General features: G+C 39.8%; 1 protein-coding gene across 1 annotated transcript in view; it reads left to right on the top strand.

The window, feature by feature from the left end:
* LOC5574491 (A disintegrin and metalloproteinase with thrombospondin motifs 7) overlaps nucleotides 1-5357 on the top strand; it is a 430129-nt gene extending 424772 nt beyond the window's left edge. Inside the window, exons 9-10 of the mRNA XM_021839596.1 lie at nucleotides 3559-3735; nucleotides 3805-5357. Of these exons, the coding sequence (XP_021695288.1) occupies nucleotides 3559-3735; nucleotides 3805-4158 (531 nt within the window). The 3' untranslated portion in view covers nucleotides 4159-5357. The remainder of the gene's footprint in view (nucleotides 1-3558; nucleotides 3736-3804) is intronic.
* Nucleotides 5358-24578: the final 19221 nt, after the last annotated feature.

Below are 24578 nucleotides of genomic sequence, written 5' to 3' on the forward strand. Positions count from 1 at the left end.
GTTGTCACTCTGCATGTGAAGAATGTGTTCAACAGCGCAATGTCGGAAGCGATAGCCCACGCACTTCATCGCCTCAAGGTACCGGTGCAGTTGTGTAAACTTCTAAAAAAGCTACGTTAATGGTAGGATTCTACTGTATGATACAGGAGGGTCAAAAGAACGATCGAATTACCGTGGGAATACCTCAAGGCTCGATCCTGGACCCGACGGGTGTTAAGATTGTTGGCTTCGCCGGCGATATCACCCTAGTGTAGGGAGCTTTGGCTACAAGTCCGATGTCCCCCCGGCACTACCTCATGGTATTACTTCAGGGGACTGAGGGTTTGTTGATGCCTCTACGCCATTTCGTCACCTCTGACTCTATTCGCTCTGGCTGCAATTTGTCTCTGCTCCGTCACTTACATTTTGGGGCCGGCCACACGCCTGGGTCATGTGAGACTTTTTATGATAGATGGTCTTGCGCTTGTTGGTTCTCTGGACTTTACAGTGCAGCTTGTCATGCTCTTCGGGCGGACCAGTTGGATGCCGAGGTCAATCTTGCGATTCCAATTGAGGGGTAACTTCCGGTACACAAGCGCCCCAACGACCCTAAGCTGGGGATTTGTCGTGATCGATACTACTCAGCGTAGTTCCCCATGGTGAAGCTAGCCTACTCCGATGTAGGGTTCCTTGATGGATGAATATCTCCTGAAACCGGTAACGTTACGCGTTGTTCTTATTCTGTTGTTGACCGGTAGAGTGCCGAAGTCGGCCCTGCAATTCCGGTTGGAGGATTGCTTTCGGTTCACTAGCGCTCTGACGACTCAAGCTCGGTGACTCGCTACGGACTACTCAGAATAGTCCCCGGCGGAGCCTACTCTGACTCGATGGTGCCGTGGTCAGTCCTGCGATTCCGGTGGACGAAGGCTTCCGGTTCGCAGGTGCCCCGACTACCCATCACCGATACTACGTATACCATACGGAGGGTCTAGCCTACTTCGATCGCGGCCCGACGCCCTCTTGTCTTCTCGCCATTTCTGTTGCAGCGACGACATGATATGCGTTTTTTTTCTGTTCAACCCCGTGCCACGTACTTACGTGTTGACACATTTACTGCACAATGTTGTCGGGGTTAAAATCTCCGTCGCTTCTTTCTAGCAGCATTTCGTTCCGTACTTCCGCGTATCTTGGACAGTCATAAACTACATGTTGCGATGTCTCCTCGATGTTTGGGCAGTCTGGGCAACTCTATACCTCAGTATCGATGACGAGACGTTAGCTAGCAGACGACTAGTACTGCTGCTTGGACCGTTCAAGTTTGGCATAATTATCCCTATTGCGTTCATTGCCTTCTCGGACCTTTCGCATGCGTAATAAACGTGGCTGTTGAAATTCAGCCGATCGTCGATCATTACTCCCAGTTGCTTCAACACGCGCATCGATGAAATTACATACCTACCGACGGTCACCTCCATCTGTTGAATCGCCTTGCAGTGCCTCTGTTTTGTTGTGAGCTATCTGCAGTTTGACTCCGCTCATCCAGCCCTCGATTGCGTTGTTTCCATCACTGACATCTCCACTTCTTCCAGCGTCTCGCCCATTAGTGACACATCATCCGCAAAACCAACAATTTTCAATATATAACCTTCCTGGTTAGTCGCAGTGTCAAGACTCCTTCGTACATCCCGTTCCGAAGAGTTGGATTGATAATAGAACCTTGAGAGACGCCCGCTGTCACTTGCATTTACTTTTGCCCTTCATTTGTTTCGTACACCAGGATTTTGCTCTGGAATTAGCTCTTCAGGATCTTGCACAGATAGTCGGGAACTTACATTCTGTGCGGTGCCGGGGCAATGGCCTCCCAGCTGGCGCTGTTGAATACGTTTTTCACATCTATCGTGACCACGGCGCAGTATCGATCTCCTCTTCGTTTCTACTTCGACGTCTTTTCAGCACACTCGAGTACTACTCGAATTGCGTCTACCGTCTATAAGCCTTTGCGGAATCCAAACTGCATTTGCGACAGCCTGCGCTCACTCTCCGTACACTTCGTCAGCCTGTTAAGGATGATTCTTTCCAGGAGTTTTCCGAGCGCGTCCAGCAGGCAAATGGGACTAAACGAGGCTGGAACTCTCAGTGACTTCCCTGGCTTTTGCAGCAGTACCAGTTCCTGGAAAGTTACCTTCGTCAAGGCACTTCTGCAACACCTCCCTGAACATGTCTGAATATGCCAGGATGGTACCCGATCAACTAGTGTTACAATTTCTTAATAGATCATTGTCCAACGATGGCGATCGCCAACGATTCAAAACGAATCGATATCGATCGCTATCGAAGATAACTGACTGATTGACCGGGCAGCTTTCAGCGCTACGTTCGGTATTCCATCCAACAGCGCACTTTATGTCTATTGTTGAAGAATGGAAACTGGGACTGGCCCATCACAAGACTTAGGTGGTGGTTGTCAACAACCACAAGTCCAAGCAACGGGCGCTTATCTCGGTAGATGATTTCACCATAGAGTCCAAGCGATTCCTTAGGCATCTTGGGGTAGTGATCGATGACAAGCCCAACTTCGCTAGCCATGTTGAATATGCCTTAACAGGGCATCTACGGCTGTAGCGAACGGTTTCTTAAGAGGCCGAGTAATCGGGATGACGCCCATCAAGCTCATCATCAAGGAAGATGCTCAATGCATCCGCAACGCGTGTAAAGAGAAGTTGGCAGCAGGAATGGGATAACTCCATTGAAGGTAGATCGGTCAATACCAAATGTGTCAGAATCTCCTGAGTGCTTTAATTGTGCTGGTTTTGAGGAAGCAACGGAGCAAGTCGTGTTCGTTTGTCCACGTTTCATTGTTTTGAGAGATCGCATGCTTGCTACATGCGGAGAGGACACCTCCCTCGACAATATAATAGAGAGAATGCGTGCGGATGCCAAGTGCTGGATTGCAGTAACAACGGCTGTCACTCACATTATGCTGGTGCGCCGACCAAGAGACGGCTGCATAGGGTTAGCCCAGCCGATGCGGGTCCTCTGGAATATTAGTTTATTCGGCTAGAAGATTCAATTTGCCTATGCTACATCCGCTACATGTGTTAAGTGCTATATGCCTTGGCCCCTCCCCGAAGAAATACCGTAAGGTGGTTCTGGAGAGAAAAGTGCAAAGTTTTACTTAGAGTCGTTCGTTGGAACTTGTACGATGATCGCGACATGGGGAACAAAGGCTGCTATTAGCCGGTTCTGATATAGAGAACAGAGACATCAGGTTTGCAGAAGCAAAAGTCCCCTCCCTGTCGGTGTTATTTATTCGATCTTCCCTGAGATTGCTCGGGTTCACCAACAAAAGGTCGAAAGACAAAACATCCAAAGGACAAAGAGAATCGAACGTTTGTCATAGATTCGCGGGGCCTCTTTTTGTAATTCAGGTACACAAAGTACCGATAATGCCATGTCCAGCATTTACCAATCTCTATATCTACATATCATCAAAAATACTGAAACTATATCAACAATCAAATGTATTTAGGAACTCTGGCACATTTATACTAAACCTCACATTTTCTTCCACACTTTCAGTGTTCGGGTGACTGTTTCAACCTGACCAGATCTCGAACGGTACTGTGCATTCGCAATGACAACTTCGCTACCGACTCTGAATGTGACGACAGCGAACGACCCATCTCGATCGAAAACTGCGATGTGGAAGCGATTGACGATTGCAAACCCAGATGGCACTACTCCGAGTGGAGTGAGGTAAATCCATAGAAATCTCTTATATTCTTGAGATCTGTATCCAATAATTCATTTTGGATCTTTCCCCAGTGCACCAAAACTTGCGACGGAGGCAATCAACGCAGAGTGGTCAAGTGTCTCGAGTTCAACCAGCGCGACAAGATCATGCAAGAGTCGGCCAGCTGTCGTTACGCGGACCGCCCGATGGCGTACCGCGTGTGCAACGAAGAACCCTGCCCCTCGACGTCGACATCGAGCACTACGGAGGCGTCATCTATGGAACCGTACGTGGAACCCCGAGTGGACATGATACAGAACGACGGCAGTTGCCGGGACGTATTTCCGAACTGTAGCTTAGTCATCAAAGCGAAACTGTGCAGCTATGCGTACTACAGCCAAGCGTGCTGTCAGACGTGCCGAAATCGATCGAACGAGCTGTATTAGTTGGCAACCTTAGGTATACCTTCACCGGTGACCGAACAGAGTGAATACTTAGTGAATTGTAGCGATTAGGTTGAGTTTAAGTTATTTTCTTCGTAGATGGTAGAAAATCATGGTTTCCTAACGATGCTGCAGAAGAACAAAGCATTCTATTCAAAAGTTCGAAACTTTTAAGTTACGTAAAATCTATTCAAGTTCTATTATACATTCGAATCATATTATTTTATTCTATTCAGACATTTCAAATGAATGCTTAAAATGTAGATAGTATATCGTTCCATGCAATAATTCAATTATATTTACCAGTTATTCAAACTAAATTAGAAACGAGGTTTCTGCAGAATCGTTACGGAAACGAAAATCACCTGTTTCATGGCAAACGCTAGTAGCAACGTTTGCCGATCGCAGTATTTATACGTTCCGTTGAAAATTCTTCCATGATCTGGAAAATTGGTCAAAACTGCTCTGAACTACTTTTTGTACAACAAATCGAAACGTTACAACAAAAGTTTTATCTTTCGTTGGAGAAAATATTTATCTATACATTTAAGCGCTAGACAAAGCTATATTTAGGAATGACTGTGAAGAGTTTAAGCAAATGAAAAACCCCACGTTTCGAACTCACGTGTTTTGCACTGGTGGAGAGAAAATTCAATTCTGCTACGTGTGTTAACCCCACCCCCTTTACTTCTCTCGCCAGGAAACTGTAAACGTAAGGATTTCCAAAACTGTGGAACTTCGTTCATAATTCCCCTGATCAAATGGCAAAAGAGGCAGAACAAAAAAAAACCGAACATTAATCTCACCGTAGCGTGTAAGTGCCATTTAAGCATTAATGATCCCTTTTTAAAACTTTCGAATAGAACACATTCGATTCTCCACTTGATGTACAATTTCAAGGCAGTCTTATTGTAGCGTTGTGTTGAGGAGCCATTAGCTTTTCGCGAGGAGCATTAACCATACACTCACAAAGGAGCATAATGATCAAACAATATGACACAAAGTAAAATATTTTAACGAAGTATTTTTCCCCTACCGGGGTAGTACTAACAAGTCGTTCTATTAGACAGAAGGCATCTATACGGGCAAACGTGTACCGTTCCGAAGAATAACATGGATATCCTGTGCCGTTCAAAGAGGACTATGTTGCTAGCGATAGATGTAGATTGATCACATTGTTTTAATTACATCTTGAATCAACATCTTGTTTTGTATTATGTATCGAAAGAAAGTTTCATCATCTCAGTTACGTGAGCAACTGACTGACTCTTATACAGCTTCACTGGGCTTCGCACTTTTTCCTCTGCTCGCCAGTCGGCTGCCATATTTTATTCCCTTAATAATATTCGTTGTTTATATACTTAATATAATTCGTGATGCATGCATCTGCACCACAAACTATTCTCTATTTTCCCACCGAGTATTGTTTGCAGCACTTTACGCTGGAGAAAACTCGAGAAAAGGCATTCGGGTCCGCCTCTCTCAACGTCCACGTTTTGCGTCCGTAAAGAGTCACTGGATTTCATTTATTTAGTTAAGGTGAAATGCATCGAAGCCAAACCTCAAATTTTCAAAAGCTATATAACCAGTAAGTGGTTTGAGCTCAAAACTTAATCGATTGGTCGCACGCAGGTGGTGATCAATTTTCAGCTCGCACGGCTGTGTAGTTCTCTAAATTCGTGCTCTTGAAAATTTAAGGTTTGGTTTCGATGCATCTTCACCTTAAAATCTAAACAGATAACACTGAATCAACAATTTCACGCCACAATACTGGCGTGGCCGCATCTCTCCTTCCTCGGTTCTGCCCCACGCTCGCCAAATCGATACGCATTTGATCCACCCACCTAGCTCGCCCAAGTAACAATTTACCGTTTTGTCTCAAATTCCGAACAGACTCATATTCCGAACACTCAGTTTTTGTATGGCAGTTTGGTTGAAATGTTTCTCTGAAATATGTCACCAAATAACAAGGAAATGGCAGTCAATTGCAATTCAATTTTAACGTCTCGAATATAATTTATACCGCGGCAGTAGTGATGATTCTCTAGTTTGAGACCAGTAGAATAAGCTCAGATGAATTTATTTGCGAAATTATCCATTTGGATACGATTTATTCGTGCTGTTCGGAATTTGAATCAAGGTGTTCGGAATATGAGACAGAATGAACACAGTGTTCGGCATTTGAATCAAAAATGTTGTTCCATACTTTTGCGCAAAAACAATATTAAAACTAATAAAATCAATATTATTATTGGTACACCCAACAGCTAACAGTTAGGCTTTGAGAAGAAATGAAAATTTACTCTAATATCAGTCAATTTATGCCTATCAGATGTATTTGAAGTCACTGTTGGCCTTAAGTGTTCGGAATATGAGTCAAAACGGTAGATTCTAACTGGCGTTATTTATTTTTATCATAGTTTTATCGTAGATTTGCATATTCTTTAAGATTTTATAGTGATTTTCACCCAGTAGAAATAATCTTGAACCGTTTTTGGTTTTAAATACTTCTTCAAGAACACTTCGGATGCATCACATAAAACTTCATTTTCAATAAGAAAAAGTGACCTTGGCAATATGGGGCCCAGATAGCCGTAGCGGTAAACGCGCAGCTATTCAGCAAGACCAAGCTGAGGGTCGTGGGTTCGAATCCCACCGGTCGAGGATCTTTTCGGGTTGGAAATTTTCTCGACTTCCCAGGGCATAGAGTATCATCGTACCTGCCACACGATATTACGCATGCAAAAATGGTCATTGGCATGGTAAGCTCTCAGTTAATAACTGTGGAAGTGCTCATAAGAACACTAAGCTGAGAAGCAGGCTCTGTCCCAGTAGGGACGTAACGCCAGAAAGAAGAAGAAGACCTTGGCAACAGTTTTATGAAACTCTCGTACTTATCTGTAAGAACGTGCTCGAGTGAGATTAAGAACTCTTGCCCGGGAACATCATAAATTCTCCCCCATCAATCAACGCACTAATATGTACATTATTGATTGTAGGATTATAAATCCTATCGGTTACGGGAGCGCCTTGCGTTGATTTTTGATCTGTTCTTCACGGATGTCGATGTTGAACTCACGGCGCACAACTTCTAATAACGCAAACAACTAGTTCCAGTGGTCTTCCTCCCCTTGGCCATGATATAGGAGCGGAACTGGACCACTGGACACGTCCTAGCAAGGTGGACTTCTGGATGTTGTTAAATGTCCGATTACTTTCCCTGCTCAACATCAGGGCCTCATTAAGAAGTTCCACAGCTGGAAATACTTACCTTTAGTCATTTTGTAGCTTTAAATTTCATGCCGTAACAAAATCTAGCATGAACGCTTTTCTCCGAAAACGAAAAGTGTAAATAAACAAACGTCAAAATGTGCTTCTCTTGAATAAAACGTACGAATCTTATCGCGTTCTTCAAGAAGATCAGTTTGTCTTCATCAAGATCGCCTTAAGCCTAAGAACTCTCAAGCGATATTTGTTACGCTTTCCCGAGTTCAGCAAAATTTATCATGGTTATATGATGGTGTTGAGTAAAATAACCGCCATGATTGTTATTATAGATGCTTTGGCAAGGGAGCCATGATGGGAGAATCCATGTATGCTGGATTGCTCAACATTTTCGGGCACCAAATTGATGAAATTGTTTTTCTGAAAATGCAATATTGTCGAGGCGCATTGTGCGTTTCGGATGTTTCATGCATGATATTCACGATGTAAAAAGCGTGACAACCGAAAACACGGATAGGTATCGAAAAAACCGAAAGTTATCATCACAGATGTTTTAACTTGCATTTTGTTTTATTATTGATTGACAATTTTATGAAGAAGTATTTATAAATTCGTTAACCAAACCAACATGATAAACATATTGTGAGTTTAACTTGTCTTGAGACTACTTGTGAAAGGTTTACTGAAGTGTTGAGGATTGTCATAAGTGATGATTACAAGTTTTAAGATATACTTGACAGTTGCTCTCCAACACCGTCTCTAGTTGGGCCACTTTAGTCTTATGAGAGGTTTATCATTGGGTTAGTGTAGGATTGTAGAATTACTGGTTTTATTTCTAGTTTTATAGAATTGGTGTAAGATAATACTTCAAGAATAGCATAAAATTAACTTTGCTACTTGGGCGCTGCTCTCCACGCCTTCTTGTACCAACCGGATCCGACGCGAACACCATCTCTGCAGGGTTGCTGTCCGGCATTCTTCCAACATGCCCTGCCCATCGTATCCTTCCAGTTTTGACCACCTTCTGGAGCATTTCTTATGAGCGTTTTGTACATGGTTCATTTTGGTGCGTGTGTGAATCTTTTTTGACCGCAGCTTCTTGTGGAGGCCCGACTTCCACTGATGATGCACCTCCGTATTTCCCGGCTAACGTTATTATCAGCCGTCAGCAAGAATCCAAGGTAGACACGAGTTCGTCGACTACCTCGAACGTATCCCCGTCTATTGTAACACCGCTACCTAGGCGAGTCCTGTCGCGCTCGGCCCCACCAGCTAGCATGTACTTTGTCTTGGTCGCATTCCCCACCAGTCCAACTTCTGCTGCCTCGTGTTTCAGGCGGGTGTACAGGTCTGCCACCTTGTCAAATTTTCGGCCGACAATGTCCATATCAACCCTGGACTGGATCCCCGGCTGTTAAGCTCGTCTCTCCGCATGACACCTTCTAGCGCAATATTGAACAACAAGCTCGACAATTCATCACCTTATCAAGATGGAGAAATACATTAAAAGTTAGTTTTATTGGCTACCTGGATGGTCAAATGGAGCGCATTTGTCCTGATTTTGTGTGTCATCAACTCGATACACAAATTTGAAGAACCAGATATCATTTGCGTAGAAACAGGGGAGGGAGCAGAGGGCCCAAAAATCCACCCCTACTCCCCAGGATTTTAATAATATTAAAAATTAATTGAAACAAACTATATGATTCTAAAGTGAAGACAAATCTTCAGAATCATTATACATGCCTCTTACGATTGACAAAATACTCTTCATTAGCTTCGTTCATTTATTTTATACTACAATAGTGGCAAAACCTCGCTTGTCATCGTGGCGGTTCTCGCGCAACAACCGAAAGATTAACCGTCCTGCTGTCGCTCGATTGAACACCGCTAGAACCAGCTTGATGCTCTGTACAATAAGCGCAATGTTACAAAAAAAATATACCATGGTAGAAAAAAGCGTTAATATCCTATAAATTCGGTTCTCAAAATTCGCATTTTCTGAATAATATAAACTATGATATTTTAAATGTTTTAGCATAAAGCAGCATATTTGCTACGTTATAATTTCCCATGTTATAGGAGAATGCCCTGCTCGAGGTGTCCAGTGATGATTTCCTTTATAAAAGTTCACTAGAGAAATACATGCGTTAACTGCAACCAGTGTTGTGAAAAAACTTAATTTCTCACAACTCACGCTTGAGATTTTTCATGCGTGAGTTGTAAATCATGCAACTCAGCAGTCAAAAAATCATGGTTGAGTTGTCTCACCTTTTTAACTCATTATTTTTCTGTCTGGTATCCGGAACCAGAGAATTTCACAATACTACGACTAACCTGGAGGAACCAACGTAGAACAACACTTTAAATTAGTAAACTTTTTTAATTACCACTTTTGGGAGGGGAATTTCTGGAGACTCAAAATAACACTTGTTGATCGGTTGAAGTTTCAAGTAGAAGAGAGCCAGACAGCTCGATTTATTTACTTTTATACATTTGACAGCAGTGTTGCCTGCAATGCTGCGCATACGCTTACGCTTACGCTTGCGCTTGCGCAGCCGTATGCTCGCGCTAATGATTGTTGATGACTGAATACACTCTAAAGTGTATTCAGTCAAGATGATACTTAGTATACATTATTTCTTCCCTCTTGCAAAAGATTGAACAATAATTCAATAATAAAAATTTAAACATTTAGTAATATTCGAATTCATTGTCTAATATAATTTTTCTAGTTCTTTTCGAACGCCGTAGTAGGCCATTAAGCTCTACCGGTTCCGACGGAAACTTTCTTTTCCTACTCTTACGCTCTATTATTTCAGCACTATTATTTCTTCTTCTTTCACGGTCACTCAGATCCGGTAATTGCCGGACATCGGTTTCTCCAAAGGCTGCTCCTTCAGACTCCGTATTTCGTTCCGGTAATTGCCGGATATCGTCATCTCGCACGACCGTTCCTTCGGGTTCAGCGGTAGCCGGTATCGACCGACCAGTTTCGACCACTCGCATCGATCGTCTCGGCTGGCGCGAACCACTCCCTTCCTTAACGAGCCGTATTTGAGTTGGATGCGCGGTAGTTATCGCCTCGTTTCCAACCATGATCTGTAATAAGTTTTTAGAGAACCGTTTTAAAAAGGATGCTTTTATCCATTTTTCGCGTAAATGTGGAATGTTGTGCTTGTACCACACTAAATCCCCCGGTATCAGTGCATCTAACTGATCAGTTTGATCGTTATTTTCATTTTTACTACCTTTTGCTTCATCATTGGGGTTATGTGGTACCAGCATTTGCTTATAGTGTTTCTTTGGGTTAACCAAATCGATCAACATTTTTGGCGAATAAGCAAACACCTTTTCAGAAGGGAAACTACCTTCCAACGTCAAGTTATTGTTTCTATAATTAAATAAAAATAAGTTTATCTGATCTTCCAACTTCAACTCTAACATTCCTGGCTCTAATAGAAATTTCTTGAGCACATCTTTCACCGTCCTAACAAGTCGCTCCGCCTGGCCATTACTAGCAGGATTGTATGGAGGACTGTTTAAAACCTTTATGCCTTGTTTTTGAAGAAAACTTTTGAATGTATGAGAGTTGAAAGGGGGACCATTGTCCGACACTATAACGTCCGGCAAACCAAATCGAGCAAAAAATTCAATAAGTTTCGTCAAAACCTCTGAAGTGTTGGTACCTTTCCTCATCCATTCTACCTCCAACCATTTAGAGAAACTATCTACCATCAACAAGAAAGTGCGATGCTCAAAATGGAAAAAGTCGATGTGCACCCTGCTAAATGGTCTTAAGGTAGGTATCCATTTTGAAGTTATGTTTTGCTTTGGAACGATTGCCATACTTGCACAGATGTCACAAGCAGCAACAAATCTTTCAATATTTGTGTTGATTCCAAACCAGTAAACCGTTTGCCTTGCCAATCTTTTCATTTTGACGATACCAGCATGGTTGCCATGCAAAAGCATTAGAATGTCGCCTTGCAATACTTGTGGTATTACAACCCTTTCTTGGAATAACAAGCATTCCTCAACCACTTCCAAATCATTCCGATTCGTAAAAATATCAACAAATTGCTTGTCTATCCTTTTAGGCCAACCATTTAGCATAAAACTCATAACTTTCTGCAAACTAGCATCCTTTTTTGTTTCTTCAGCAATAGCTGAGAAATCTATAGGCAAGTTGTCCCCAAAATTGATGCTTTTCACAAACTCTTGATCATATGCACTGGGAACTGCCACCTCCAATGGGAATCGCGAACAAAAATCCGCATTGCCCATTTTTGCTGAAGGTCGGTACTGGATTTCAAAATCATACACCGATAATTCTAAAATATAGCGTTGTAATCTTGTCACAAATATTGAATGCTTGCCTTCTTTACCAAAAATCCCCACTAATGGTTTGTGGTCAGTAAAAACTGTAAATTTTTGACCATACAAATATTTATGGAATTTCTTAATTGTGCATACAAGTGCAAGTGCTTCTAAATGTAATATGGGGTATTTCTTTTGTGCTGCATTTAACGAAAAAGACGTGAAACAAATTGGTTTCTCAACCTCGTCAACAACATGAGCAATTACTCCGCCCAAACCATAGCCAGATGCATCTGTGACTACAACAATTGGTTTTTCAGGGTCATAGAATTCAAGAAAATCAGTTTCAAGCAACAATTTCTTAGAATTTTCAAAAGCTTCATTGCATTTGCTGTCCCATATAAACTTAACATCGTTCTTCAATAAGTTGTACAAGTGATACAATTTTGAAGACAAATTGGGTATAAATTTGTTATAATAATTGATAAGTCCTAAAAAGGACTTCAATTCGGTCACATTTGTTGGAACTTTTGCTTCCCGTATTGTTGCAATTTTGCTTGAGCATGGTGTCAAACCTTTATCACTTATCATATGACCCAAATACTCCAATTCAGTTACGAAAAACTTGCATTTGTCCCAGTTAATCTTGATATTTACTTTAGACAATCTATCTAAAACTTTATAAAGTTTAGCTTTGCAATCCTTTAAGTCTTTTCCTGCAATAAGCACATCATCCAAGTAGACGCAAACGTTTTCAATACCTTGCAATACTTGATCCATAACTTGCTGGAAAATAGATGCACTAGAGGAAGCCCCCTGTGGCAATCTATTGTAGGTATAAAGTCCTTTGATTGTGTTAATTACCATAAATTTCCTTGATCGCTTTGATAATGATAGTTGTGTGTATGCACCCTCCAAATCAAGAGAACAAATAACCTTGCATCCAGCCAAACTAGCGAAAATATCCTGAGATACAGGTAAAGGATAAGTATTTGGAATGATGAGCTTATTAATTGAAACCTTGCAGTCAATTACTAGTCGTATGTCATTATTTTTCTTCATGACAACAACTACAGGTGATGCCCACTCACTGGTTTGAATAGGAGTAATCACTTTCTCTGCTTCAAGTTTTTCCAGATATTTTAAAACTTTCTCCCTTAATCGATAAGGAACGTCGTAAGCCTTTTTAAAAATAGGAATGTCAGTTTTTAAAACCAAATCAGCTTCAAAATGTTTAATTGGCTTGGAAAAATCCTTGACAAAAACGTCAGAAAAATTTAGTTTAATTTCAGCTATTAGTGCTTCACTTTGATTTACTGAAATGTTGTTCAATGGCATCAAATTGGCAAAAAAATTTCTCCAGTTGGGAAAGAATTCATCCAACCACGGTCGACCCAGCAAAGGAATGAACTGGTAGTCACAGTCAAGCACTAAAAGCGTCAAATTAGCTGATTTACCATTATATTTAACTCTAACTCCAACTTCACCAGAAACTTTTAACCTGGAACCATTTATCACAATTAGTTGTTTAGAACTTTTTACTAGAGGCAAATCAAATGTGGATGTGTATAAAATTTTGCCCATCACTGTAACAGAAGAGCCACTGTCAACCTCCATCTGTACAGTGTGATTTTCAATAGAAATATTCAATAAACAAGGATCGCTTAACTTATTAATAGAAGTAACATGCATACACTGTAATTCACCTGAATCATTATCATCGGAGTCCCAGTTACCAGATCTCAACCGGTCTAGTCGCTCGGCCAGCTGGCTCAAGCTTCCGGTGCTGCTCTCTGCCTCCTGGGTTTCGACATGGTTGACCCTGCTGTTCATCTCGTTCTTCATCTTGTAGCATTTCCTCCGTACATGGCCCCCGCGTTTGCAGTAGCTACAATAGCGCTGATCTACCGGCCATTGCTCGTCACCTCGCTGTAATCTGCGATTAGATGAGCCAGCAGATGGATCTCGGTGCCTATGCTGCTGGGATTGGGAACCTCGCTGGAACCGAACTCGGGAATCTTGTCGACAATCCTCGGCCGGCCGGATTTCTGGCCGCGCACCAAGTCGGCTTTTCACCGGGCCACGGTAGCTCTGGGCTAAGTCCCTCACTCGCTGAAGAACTGCTCCTCTTCCTCCAGTCACAGGATACCTATTGTTCACAAAACCTACCAAGCCGACACCATCGTTGTTCGCCAAAGCTCTTGTATGAGTCGCCGCCATTTCCCAGGTTGCGATAATCTTTTCAGCTTGATCAAGGGTCAATTTGGCACTGTCCTCAGTAAGAAGGCGATGCTTAAGGTTGTTATCCGTCAAGCCAACCAGAAGACGGTCCAAAATGAGTCGGTTCTTCTGGTCGCCGAACTCGCAATGCTCAGCTTGGAGCTTCAAAGTAAAAACAAAATCGCTCGCTGTTTCACCAGGTTGTTGCAGCTTTGAGCCAAAATGATAACGCTGTAGTAGAACAGAATCAGTTCTATCAAGACGTTCCTTGAGCTTTTGAACTAGCTCAGCGTAGGCCACTTCATCCAAAAGTGCTTCGGTTGGATAAAGTTTTTCGGCCATGCTAAACAGGTAATCCCCGCCCAGCATGAACATCTGATCTTTCTTATCATTGTCCTGTATCTTATTTACCCGGAAATGGAACGTTAACCGACGCAACCATCCCGCAAAAGATTGGCCTTTTCGGTAGGGTTCAATATTTGGAGCCACTACATACGCCATTTTGCAAAAATCTAAGCAAAACAATAAAAAACACTAATTTTAAAAACTTCAAACTTTTCACAAAAAATATGCAAAGCAAATTGAACCAGTCTAATGTTCAAAATCAGATAGAAAAACAAAATGGTTACTCACCGATCGACGTCACGCTCACCGCAATTTACAGGCTGGGTAATGATCGCCACCCGACGGGAGAAGAAAATGAATCGTCCGGCACCCAGCGGGGAGAGAAACCAAACCGTCCGCCACCCAGCGGGAAGGAAACTGCAGCCACTCGTACACTAGAGCGAAGATCCTTTCAGCACCCGAAAACAACCGGATTGCCGCCCGCTGTGGATTTATCTTCCAAAATAGAAAAAGGAAAGCACTGTTAATATTTAATCAAAACAAAATGGTTGCGTTTCACAAAAAAAAAGTAAATAAAAAGAAAACCAACAATGGTAATTGTCTTTTATGCTTTCACACAGCCTACGCCACCAAAAGCAAATGGCGTGTCAACATCACCGGAATGAACAAATTGTCACCAAAAATCACTTTTTGTCCCGTTATCACCTCTATTTTTCCCTTATTACCTTGGGATTTATGCTATGCACCGTGTTGTTCTCACCGTAATTACTTCCTATCAGCACCACCGCCGCTGCACTAATCGTGGATGAAAGGGTGTTGCTGCTCCGAGTAGCCGTCCGAGTACGCCGAAAAATGCTCCGCCGCACCAGTTAACCTCGTCGCCACTTTTCTGTCTGGTATCCGGAACCAGAGAATTTCACAATACTACGACTAACCTGGAGGAACCAACGTAGAACAACACTTTAAATTAGTAAACTTTTTTAATTACCACTTTTGGGAGGGGAATTTCTGGAGACTCAAAATAACACTTGTTGATCGGTTGAAGTTTCAAGTAGAAGAGAGCCAGACAGCTCGATTTATTTACTTTTATACATTTGACAGCAGTGTTGCCTGCAATGCTGCGCATACGCTTACGCTTACGCTTGCGCTTGCGCAGCCGTATGCTCGCGCTAATGATTGTTGATGACTGAATACACTCTAAAGTGTATTCAGTCAAGATGATACTTAGTATACATTAATTATTTCGTATCTCCACAGTTTACTCAAACATGGCAATAATTTCTTGTTAGTCTGGTAAAATTATGTTAATCCTTTTTAACGTAAACAACAACATTCGAGTTTCACGAGTTTTTGGTTATGCGACTGAATCATTTTTTACGGTTTGAGTTGATTGAGTTGATTTTGCATCAAAATCTCAAGCGTGAGATTTGCAAAGCAGATCTCTAATGAGTTTGCTCTCACGGGAGAGCGTATTGATTGATATTTTGAGTGTGAGTCTATCAACACTGACTGCAACTCGTATAATCCCCGACCAAAATAATTGAAAAAATAGGCAAAATACCTAACGAATTTCTTCGAAGCTTTATTTCCCGATTGACCATTTTTGCATGTGTATATCGTGTGGCAGGTACGAAGCTACTCTATGCCCTGGGAATCGAAAAAAATTCCTTAACGAAAAGATCCTCCACAAGCGGGATTCAAACCCATGACCCTCAGCATGTTCATGCTGAATAGCTGCGCGTTTACCGCTACAGCTATCTGGACCCCGTTGCCACTTTTTGGCCTTGGTGAAAAATTTTACAAAAATCGGTAAGTTTAGAATATTTGTTCCTCTAATTTATATCTACAGAAAAACGCTAGGGCTCTGATGCATCTTACTAGGAATCCGTAGGATCTCGCCTAGAATTCTCTGGATCTCGCTAGGGATTTTGCTAGGGAACTAACATTTTGGGATTTCGCAGAGAATTGATGAAAATTCTCAAGTCCCAAATGAAAATTTTTTAAATGTTCATTATTTTCGCCTCAAACTCTTCTGGAAATCTTTTCAAATACCCTAGATTTTGCCATAAATACTCAAAACACCTCTCGAAATCCACACTATCCCACACTATCCCACACGGATTTTTCAGGACACCCTAGAAACCTTAAGAGTTTATTAGTAATCACCAGATTTTGGACATAATTCCCAATAAATTATTATACATTCTCAGGATCCCGCAAGAAAGCCTCAGTGTCCGCTAGGAATCTGCGGACATCCCTAATAATACGTTGAGATGTCTGCGAATTTCCCTAAGAACCAAGAATTCCTTAAGGATTTTCCAAGATACAGTTAGAAAATTCATAGACCTAGCTCGTAAGGAATATTTTGATTATGTTGAGACCCGTATCCCGTAAAATATGCACTCTTTTTAGGGATTGTATGTCAACACCTCTGCAATTCACTAGAATGAAGCAAATTATTTAATGAAATTCACGATACACGACATTTTTCTGTATTTGCATCTATTACTGCGGTGTATTTTGCATAGGCAATGAATGTAATTCCATAATAATAAGAACAGTGAGCTAAAAATATGAGACGAAATTTATGATGGTACTTCTGTGTGAGTCATAGACTATCTTTTGCTCTTATGTCGGTGCTAGTGCTTTGTTCAAACAAGCTGTTCCAAACCTAATAAAAAGTGTTTTTTTTTCAGGTTTATCACCTACTGGCAGACTCTAGTGGATTGGTCACTCAGTCTGAATGCCTAATAAAAAAGATTGGTCTCTAATTGGGTCCTAAATCCCTGTCCCAATTTTAGTGCCAAACGCTTAAGTTTAGGCCAATAACACATGTTTACTAAATTTTCTAATGTTTTTCGTTGGTTTAAGCCCAAAAACATTTTTATTAGATTTTGTCACATCCTTTGGCTTAAACTCAAATTTTGGGTGTATTTTGTTTTCCGTGTCCCTTACGAAATGTCAGATAGGAACAACCCCAGTGGTCGAGCTAAAACCCCTGTGGTGTTTTTGTCGACTAAGCGAACGTCAAACATGATCAAAAGTGTCAAGGTTCATTTATGGACCAAATTTTTAAATTAAAGTTTAAACATGATATAGCCATTATTTGAGCGGGAAAAATTGCTAAAGTAATTACAGTAACATGCTTTTTCGTGTTATTAAATAAAAACAAGATTTCAATACAAATTTTAGGACCCAATTGAGATACTGGAGATAAATGGCCTCACGAAAGATTGGGGGAATATCGACGAAAAAAGGAACTCTGGAATGTAATCGGTGTGTAGTTGACCTGCTATTCAAATGAATAAAGCAACAGATACGATAATATTTACAAAAAATAGGGGAAGGTGGTCCAATTCGGACCCTGGTCTAATTCAGACCATCAAACATTTCTCAATACTGGCGCTATTGTAAAGAACGTGTGTATCGTTTTTCTACCCACCGTCTGGCTAGGATCTAACACAAAACATTTGACGACTTCCAGTTCATTCGTTTGATTTTTATGTTAGTTTATTGTTTTGAATTGCTCTAGTGTGCTATCGATTTGCATTATTTCCAAGCCTCTGGAATTGACAATAATTCTCCAATCTTTCTGTGTTACAGTGATACCTCCATGAGTCGATGTGCCATTACTCGATATCGACTCATGGATCCATATTAAAATCCAAATTTCATGGTTACTATGATGGTCCCCTCAAACGGCTTTCCAAGGCATTTGTTTCCACGACTCGATATTTCCATGAGTCGATGGTCCCTTGAGATATCGACTCATGGAGGTTTGACTGTATTTCATAATCGAATCCCCCAAGCCTAAGCTTTCATTTTACCATATGGTTTTGAAATGTCTATGCACTGTTTGTGCTCAACTAGTTTGAACATTTCAAAATGTGTATTGGTCCAATCCGGACCTTTTGATGTGGTTCAATACGGACCTCTTGCTTTTTCAACGAACGAAGTCTATTTCAAAAGCTACAATCCGTGAAAGTCTTCTCGACTTGCCAGAAAATCACAGAAGTTTTTATATTGATAGATGGTGCCTTTGTTCCTGTTGCGGTAAGGGATTGTTCAAATATTACGTAACGCAACAGGGGGAGGGTGGGGGTCTGACATAGTTTTACGGTTCATACAAAAAATTAAAAATTTCCATACAAAAGCTGTTACGTGGGGGAGGGAGGGGATCCGAAATTGGCAAAATTTGCGTTACGTAATATTTGAATGACCCCTAAAGTAAAAGTCTTAGAAAAATCTATGAAATACGGTAGTCCACAAAAAAAAGAAATCAATAAATCAGCTACTTGAAAAGAATCTCTATTAATACCACTGCCTTTTTTGGATACTGCGTTCCAAATTTGTATGGCAATACGAAACATAAAATAAAACGTTTACGAGTGCTAAGAACAATACTATCAACTTTGCCTTACCCGATATAATGTTTTTTAACATGAAAATAATCACTTTAATATAGCGTACTTTGATCCTAAAATGTAAGTATGTCGATACTTCTCCAACTCGATGTCCCAAGATTCGATGCTGTCTTCTTCAGTTTCCCGAACAAGTTAACCTTTTCAACTCGATATTTTCATGCCATGATTGTCACTCTTTCTCTGTCTTTATTAACGAGATTTTAAGCCATGAGCTAGTTCATCTCGGTACCAAGGGCTTTACTTATCTTCCGAAGGAAGTCGTCACAATAACTTTTTACATCATACCTGACTACCCTTGGGGATAAGATTCAATCCCAGGTCCTCGGCGTGAGAGGCGTGTTTTCCAACCACGACATCAAGTCCGTCACTGATATGATTCTATATTTGTTGAAATTTAACTAGCATTTAAGCAAAAATGGCTTTTTATAATGTTATTTGTCAAAATAACAAAAAGCTCCATAATAAAAAAAAAATATATTTTCTTTATCTCGATATGTCCAATACACAATGTTCAGTTTAAAATCGAATTAGGCAAAGCTCACTGTACTCAATTAATTTCAGATTTCACCCATGTTTTTTAATGAAATTCACATTTTATTTGAGCTGGTTCTGACTCGAACTAAATTGGAATTTTTCACGCATTGAAGTAATTTGTTTTGCTTGCGCTTATAGAAGAAATTCAACAAGCTTTGATATCAAACAAATCGGTGTTTTATTTTATAACTACCATAGAAAAAACGATAAAATATAAGGTGGTCCGAATTAGAACATGGGGGGTCCGAATTGGAACAGGGTTGGTCCAATTCGGACCTTTTGCAGAACTTCGTTCAAACATGTCTGGCCATGTCGTGATAGGAGATATCACAAAACTCTCTGAGAGAAAAGTCCGCGCGATAAATCAGGGTTTCAAGAAAACATAAAACTTCTCATGCCGTACATCATGCTGAAAAGATATGGCCAAAAAACTGTTACTAGGTCCGAATTGGACCATGTTCCCCTACAAATTTTAATAGTATTGAAATATGTTGCCAAAAAAGGATCCATTTTGTTGCCAAAATCGGGGGGGTGACAAAAATGAAGCATGCCAAAAACGGAATCCCACTTTACTGAGATATTTCGCTGAAAGTTCTACAAAAACGAAAAGTGTTAATGAAATGTATCTTGCCTTCAAATCGTCTCAGGAAATTTGATAAAAGTTCCAAGAAGACTTTTGTTTCAACTATAAACAAAATCTTTTCAGAAACATTTGGTAACATAACAGGTGAGAGGGAAAAGATTTATTAGAACAAGGATCTCCCTTTAAAGCATTCCTTTAGAAATATCAATTGTTGTTAGAATTCTGAAATTGAATTCCTGTGCAATTTCAGGGCGGAATTCCTAGAGGCTTTCTGGCAGAATTGTGGGGAATGGAACTTCTTGATAGGGTGGCTGATCCAGTGGTAGTGTGTGTCCCAATAATAGTGATAGTGCGATTTTAAGCATGTTATATGCAATTTATATTCTTATGTGTATTTTTCTAGCATGGCCCTTGTTAAAATAATATGAATGTGTATAAAAAAAAATCTTGGATATCAGTAAGAAAATATTAGAAAACAATTAAAAACCTTAATTTTTTTGCTCCTTTGCACCAGTAATTGTGGGGCGTTCCTATAATAGTGAGTCTCAATGGAAAATCAATGTAAACCACTATTATAGGAACACAAGTTAGCAAATACCACTATTACTGGAACATGTTCCAGTATTGAAAGAAATTATTTTTTAGAAGATTCATTGATTTTATCATTGCAAGATTATTTTTTTACGTGAAATAGAATAGAATAGCTTTTGAATGACGTATTTAGATATGAAAAATGACCTTCCGTTATTTTTTGGCGATTTTTTATTCCTCAACCTGTTGCTAATGCCTCTATAAATAGTACAGACGCCCTATTTCGATCTATATTTTTGTAAATTCATTATATTATCAAGACCACTCATCTAAAGAGAAAAGACTATAAATAATCACTTCAATATTTTGTCGTTTCTCCTTCCTTTTTTGAGGAACTTTGTACAGAAACCTTTGCATACTCCAAAATCCAACACTTTAGAAAATCTTAGAAAAAAAAGTTAAATTCTAGGAGTTTTGAAAAATTGCAGAATTCCTATACGTTATTCCATAAGCAATTCATAAAAAAACGAAGTAATGCAAAAAAAATCCCCCAAGATTTAAATTTAGTAAAATTTTAGATTACGAATTGTATCATAAGACATCTTTTTGATGAAAAAAAATTCAGAAATGCTACGGTGAATTCTTAAATTTTCCAACTGGAATTTAGTTTTTGTTGTCAAATTCGGTTTGAGCTAAAATTTATTTAGAAAGTATTCAAAAACTTTTTTGTGCATATTTTTATTTATTTTTTATTACTGTTTTTATAGTATTTTTTTTTTTTGACTGTAGTAGTTTTTGAACAAAAATGGAGAATGGATAGATTTCTTGATTTTATTTGTGAAAGAATCCCGGGATTAACATTAAAAAAATGTGAAAAATTATAATTGAATACATGATGGAATTTCTGTAGAAATTCTTTGAGTAATTCAAGAACAGATTGCAAAATCTTTTAGCAAATCGATTAAAAAAAATACTTGTAGCATCACCCGAACAAAAAAAGAAAGTCTCTGGAAAAAACTAGGATGAATATCTGGTGAATTTTACGGAAGAATCCTAGAAAAAAAAATAATAATTCTAAATGAATGGGTGTTTTCTTGGATATTGAGGGTACCTTTGATAACTTGTCTTACGATGCCATATTGGAAGCCGCACGAAACCACGGGCTACCTACCAATTGGATTCATCAAATGCTCAAAAACCGACAACTCTTTTCGACATTGCGTCAAGCAGCGATTCGAAATTTAGTGTTTGCGGGAGTCTTGTCACCACTTTTGTGGAATCTCATAGCAGATACGCTATTCAAGCTACTCAATAATTGCGGTTTTCCTACTTATGGATATGCCGACGACTATCTAGCTTTGATAGTTGGTATGTGCATAAGCACCCTATTCGAATTGATGCAAAGTGCTCTTCAGGTAGTCGAGAGTTGGTGTCGCCAATATGGCCTTTCGGTTAACCCGAATACAACATCTATTGTTCTTTTTACGGACAGACGAAACCGCGATGGATTTCGACCTTTACGTCTTTTTGGCACTGAGATTAATGTAACTGATCAGGTAAAGTATGTCGGAGTCGTTATAGATCCCAAAAAATCTTGCATGGCCTTCGGTCAATGCCGGCGAACCTTTGGTAAAACTTGGGGCCTCAAACCCAAGTATGTCAAATGGATTTACACAACAGTTGTTCGACCAATATTGGCACATGGATGTGTGGTGGCAAAAGGGCGAAGTGAGAGCAATCCAATCAAAATTGGGCCATCTCCAAAGGATGTGCTTGATGGCGATGTCTGGTGTGTTCTCTACAATTCCCACAGCAGCGCTCGAGGCCATTTTCGACGTTGCACCACTACACATACATCTTAAGCAAGGAGCACTTTCTTGCTCTTACCGTTTATGGGTAGGTACTGTATCTACTGGAGAAAAATCCAGTGAATCGTAGATCTACACACACTTCGTTGTTTCCACTTTTGGTGAATTGGGACAAAATTGTCCTTGCTCCAAGTGATCTCACAATTGCTTGTCACTTTCCTTACAGGACATTTATCACACAATTCCCTTCACGGGAAGAGTGGACGTCTGGCTATTTAGAAAGAAGTATATCAAACAATATAGTATGTTATACTGATGGCTCCCTTCTTGAAGGTAGAGCTGGTGCAGGAGTATATTCTCGTGAGCTAAGGTTGAATCAGTTTTACTCACTTGGTAGAAACTGCACCGTTTTTCAGGCGGAAATATTTGCTCTTATGTGAAATCAGCACTTCAACAGAGCCATTTATCTAAGTATCATTATCTAAGCCATTTATCTAAGTACCATTGATACACAGCTCGATTTTGTTAAAAAAATAATCGAAATAGATAGTTTTGCTTGAAATTTAAACCTTTAACCTTTTGTTCCTATAGTAGCACTAGTAACAGAAACTATATTTTTATGATTTTTTTTATTTTAATAATTGATCAATTAATAACTTTTTTACATTAATCGAAAGCTTTCCATCCACACTTTAAAGGAAAAATATATAAGTTTTGTGAAGAAACGATTTTGATTTGTATTTTGCCTACGCCGTGAAGCTAATGCTACTAATGGAACAGAAATTAGAAATAGTGATACTATAGTATATATAGGCACATGTGTTCCTTTAGTGGCACAAGCCATAACAAACACACAAATATGAGTTTTCGTAGTTTTCATATTTTTTCCACAAAGCCAAGATAAAAAGCTTTCAGATGATGTAAAATTAATGCCGCTGGCTTCATTTTTCGATTTTATACGAATATTTGTTCTTAGCTATGCGGCTATTGGTACATCGACCCTAATTACTGAGGCGTCCGATTTGAAAACGGTCTTGGGCAAAGTTGTAGCTGATGAATGTATCTAACAGCATCAACGTAGCTCTAATCCCCAAGAGCACATTGGCAAACACTACGACCGATTGAATGAATTGGTTGCTTTTTCTCATAGTATTTCCCATATAAACTTTAGACGGCCTATGCAGTCTCAGTTTTCATCCAAATGAGTTCAAATTTGGGAGGACACTCAGAATTCCAATTCTAGAATGAGCAGTGTGGAACAAAAGAGATTTTTTCAACCAATCTACTGGCCATTTCTGATTAGCTCAGAAATTCTAAAGAAACTTTAGGGAAGACCTGTTGAATAATAACTACTGAAATTGGAAATGTTACCGAAAACTGGCAAATAAATTATTGGAAAAACGCTAAAAAATACGGAAATAATTCATGAAGAAATCTCCGTGGTAATTCTCAAAAGAACCTCTTGAAACACATGGTTGAATACTTGAAAAATTCGTGTAGGAATAACAAATGATATTACTCGTGAGTTCTTTGGATGAATTCTTGAATGTCTTTTTTTACGGAATTACACAAAATATGAAAATTGAAATTTACAAATATAACTGATGGGCAGCGATATGAGACAAAATCACAAAAAAAAACGAATCAAATCTATTCAAACTATGAAATTGGTGGAAATCGTGATTATTGCGCTTCTGTAAAACAAGAATTGGCTCCAGAAAGAAATCCTAGCTGCCAGATATCCGTTCAAGCTGGAGATTGGTCACTCACTGGTGGAGACCAACCGATCAGCGTGATCGGTTGTCTGGTTCTTCAGATTTGTGCTATTGAAAATTTGAGGTGTGGTTTCGATTCATCTTTACCTTAAGTCAATGGTTTCTTTAATATCGAGTTATGGAGAGTTGATCGTAATGAATTTTAATTAGAATAAATCCCTATCCTTCCGCGTGATCGGTCATCGCCAGAACCACCGCGCTGATGCTCTATACTAAAAGCGAGGTTTTCCCATCTGTTACGTATTTACAAAATACAACAGCGCGACCACTAGTTTTTTTTAATCTCCTCTGCGATAATTGAACAAAACAAAAATTAAGAAATTCCCATCCACTGCTCACCGTGTATGAGTCTTACGGCAATGTGTTTTAGAACCACGAACAGTATCGTGATTGACTTAGTACATTAGTACTTATGACAAAACACACATACCATAAGGCAAATAGGGGCAGTACGGTCCACTTGAAAATAACAATTCACTACAAACTGAAACCGATTCATTAACGTTTGCTATTGTTATTTATTTTCAAGAATAAGCTTAAAATTGTGGTTCGAAATTTTTAGTATTTTTACCGAAAATATTAATACAGTCGAAGCTCGTTATAACGACAACTTTTATAGCGACAAAAGCTCTCTATAGCGACATTTTTCGGTCCCTCG

This window comes from Aedes aegypti, chromosome 2, assembly GCF_002204515.2.
Source record: "Aedes aegypti strain LVP_AGWG chromosome 2, AaegL5.0 Primary Assembly, whole genome shotgun sequence".
Lineage (NCBI taxonomy): Eukaryota > Metazoa > Arthropoda > Insecta > Diptera > Culicidae > Aedes > Aedes aegypti.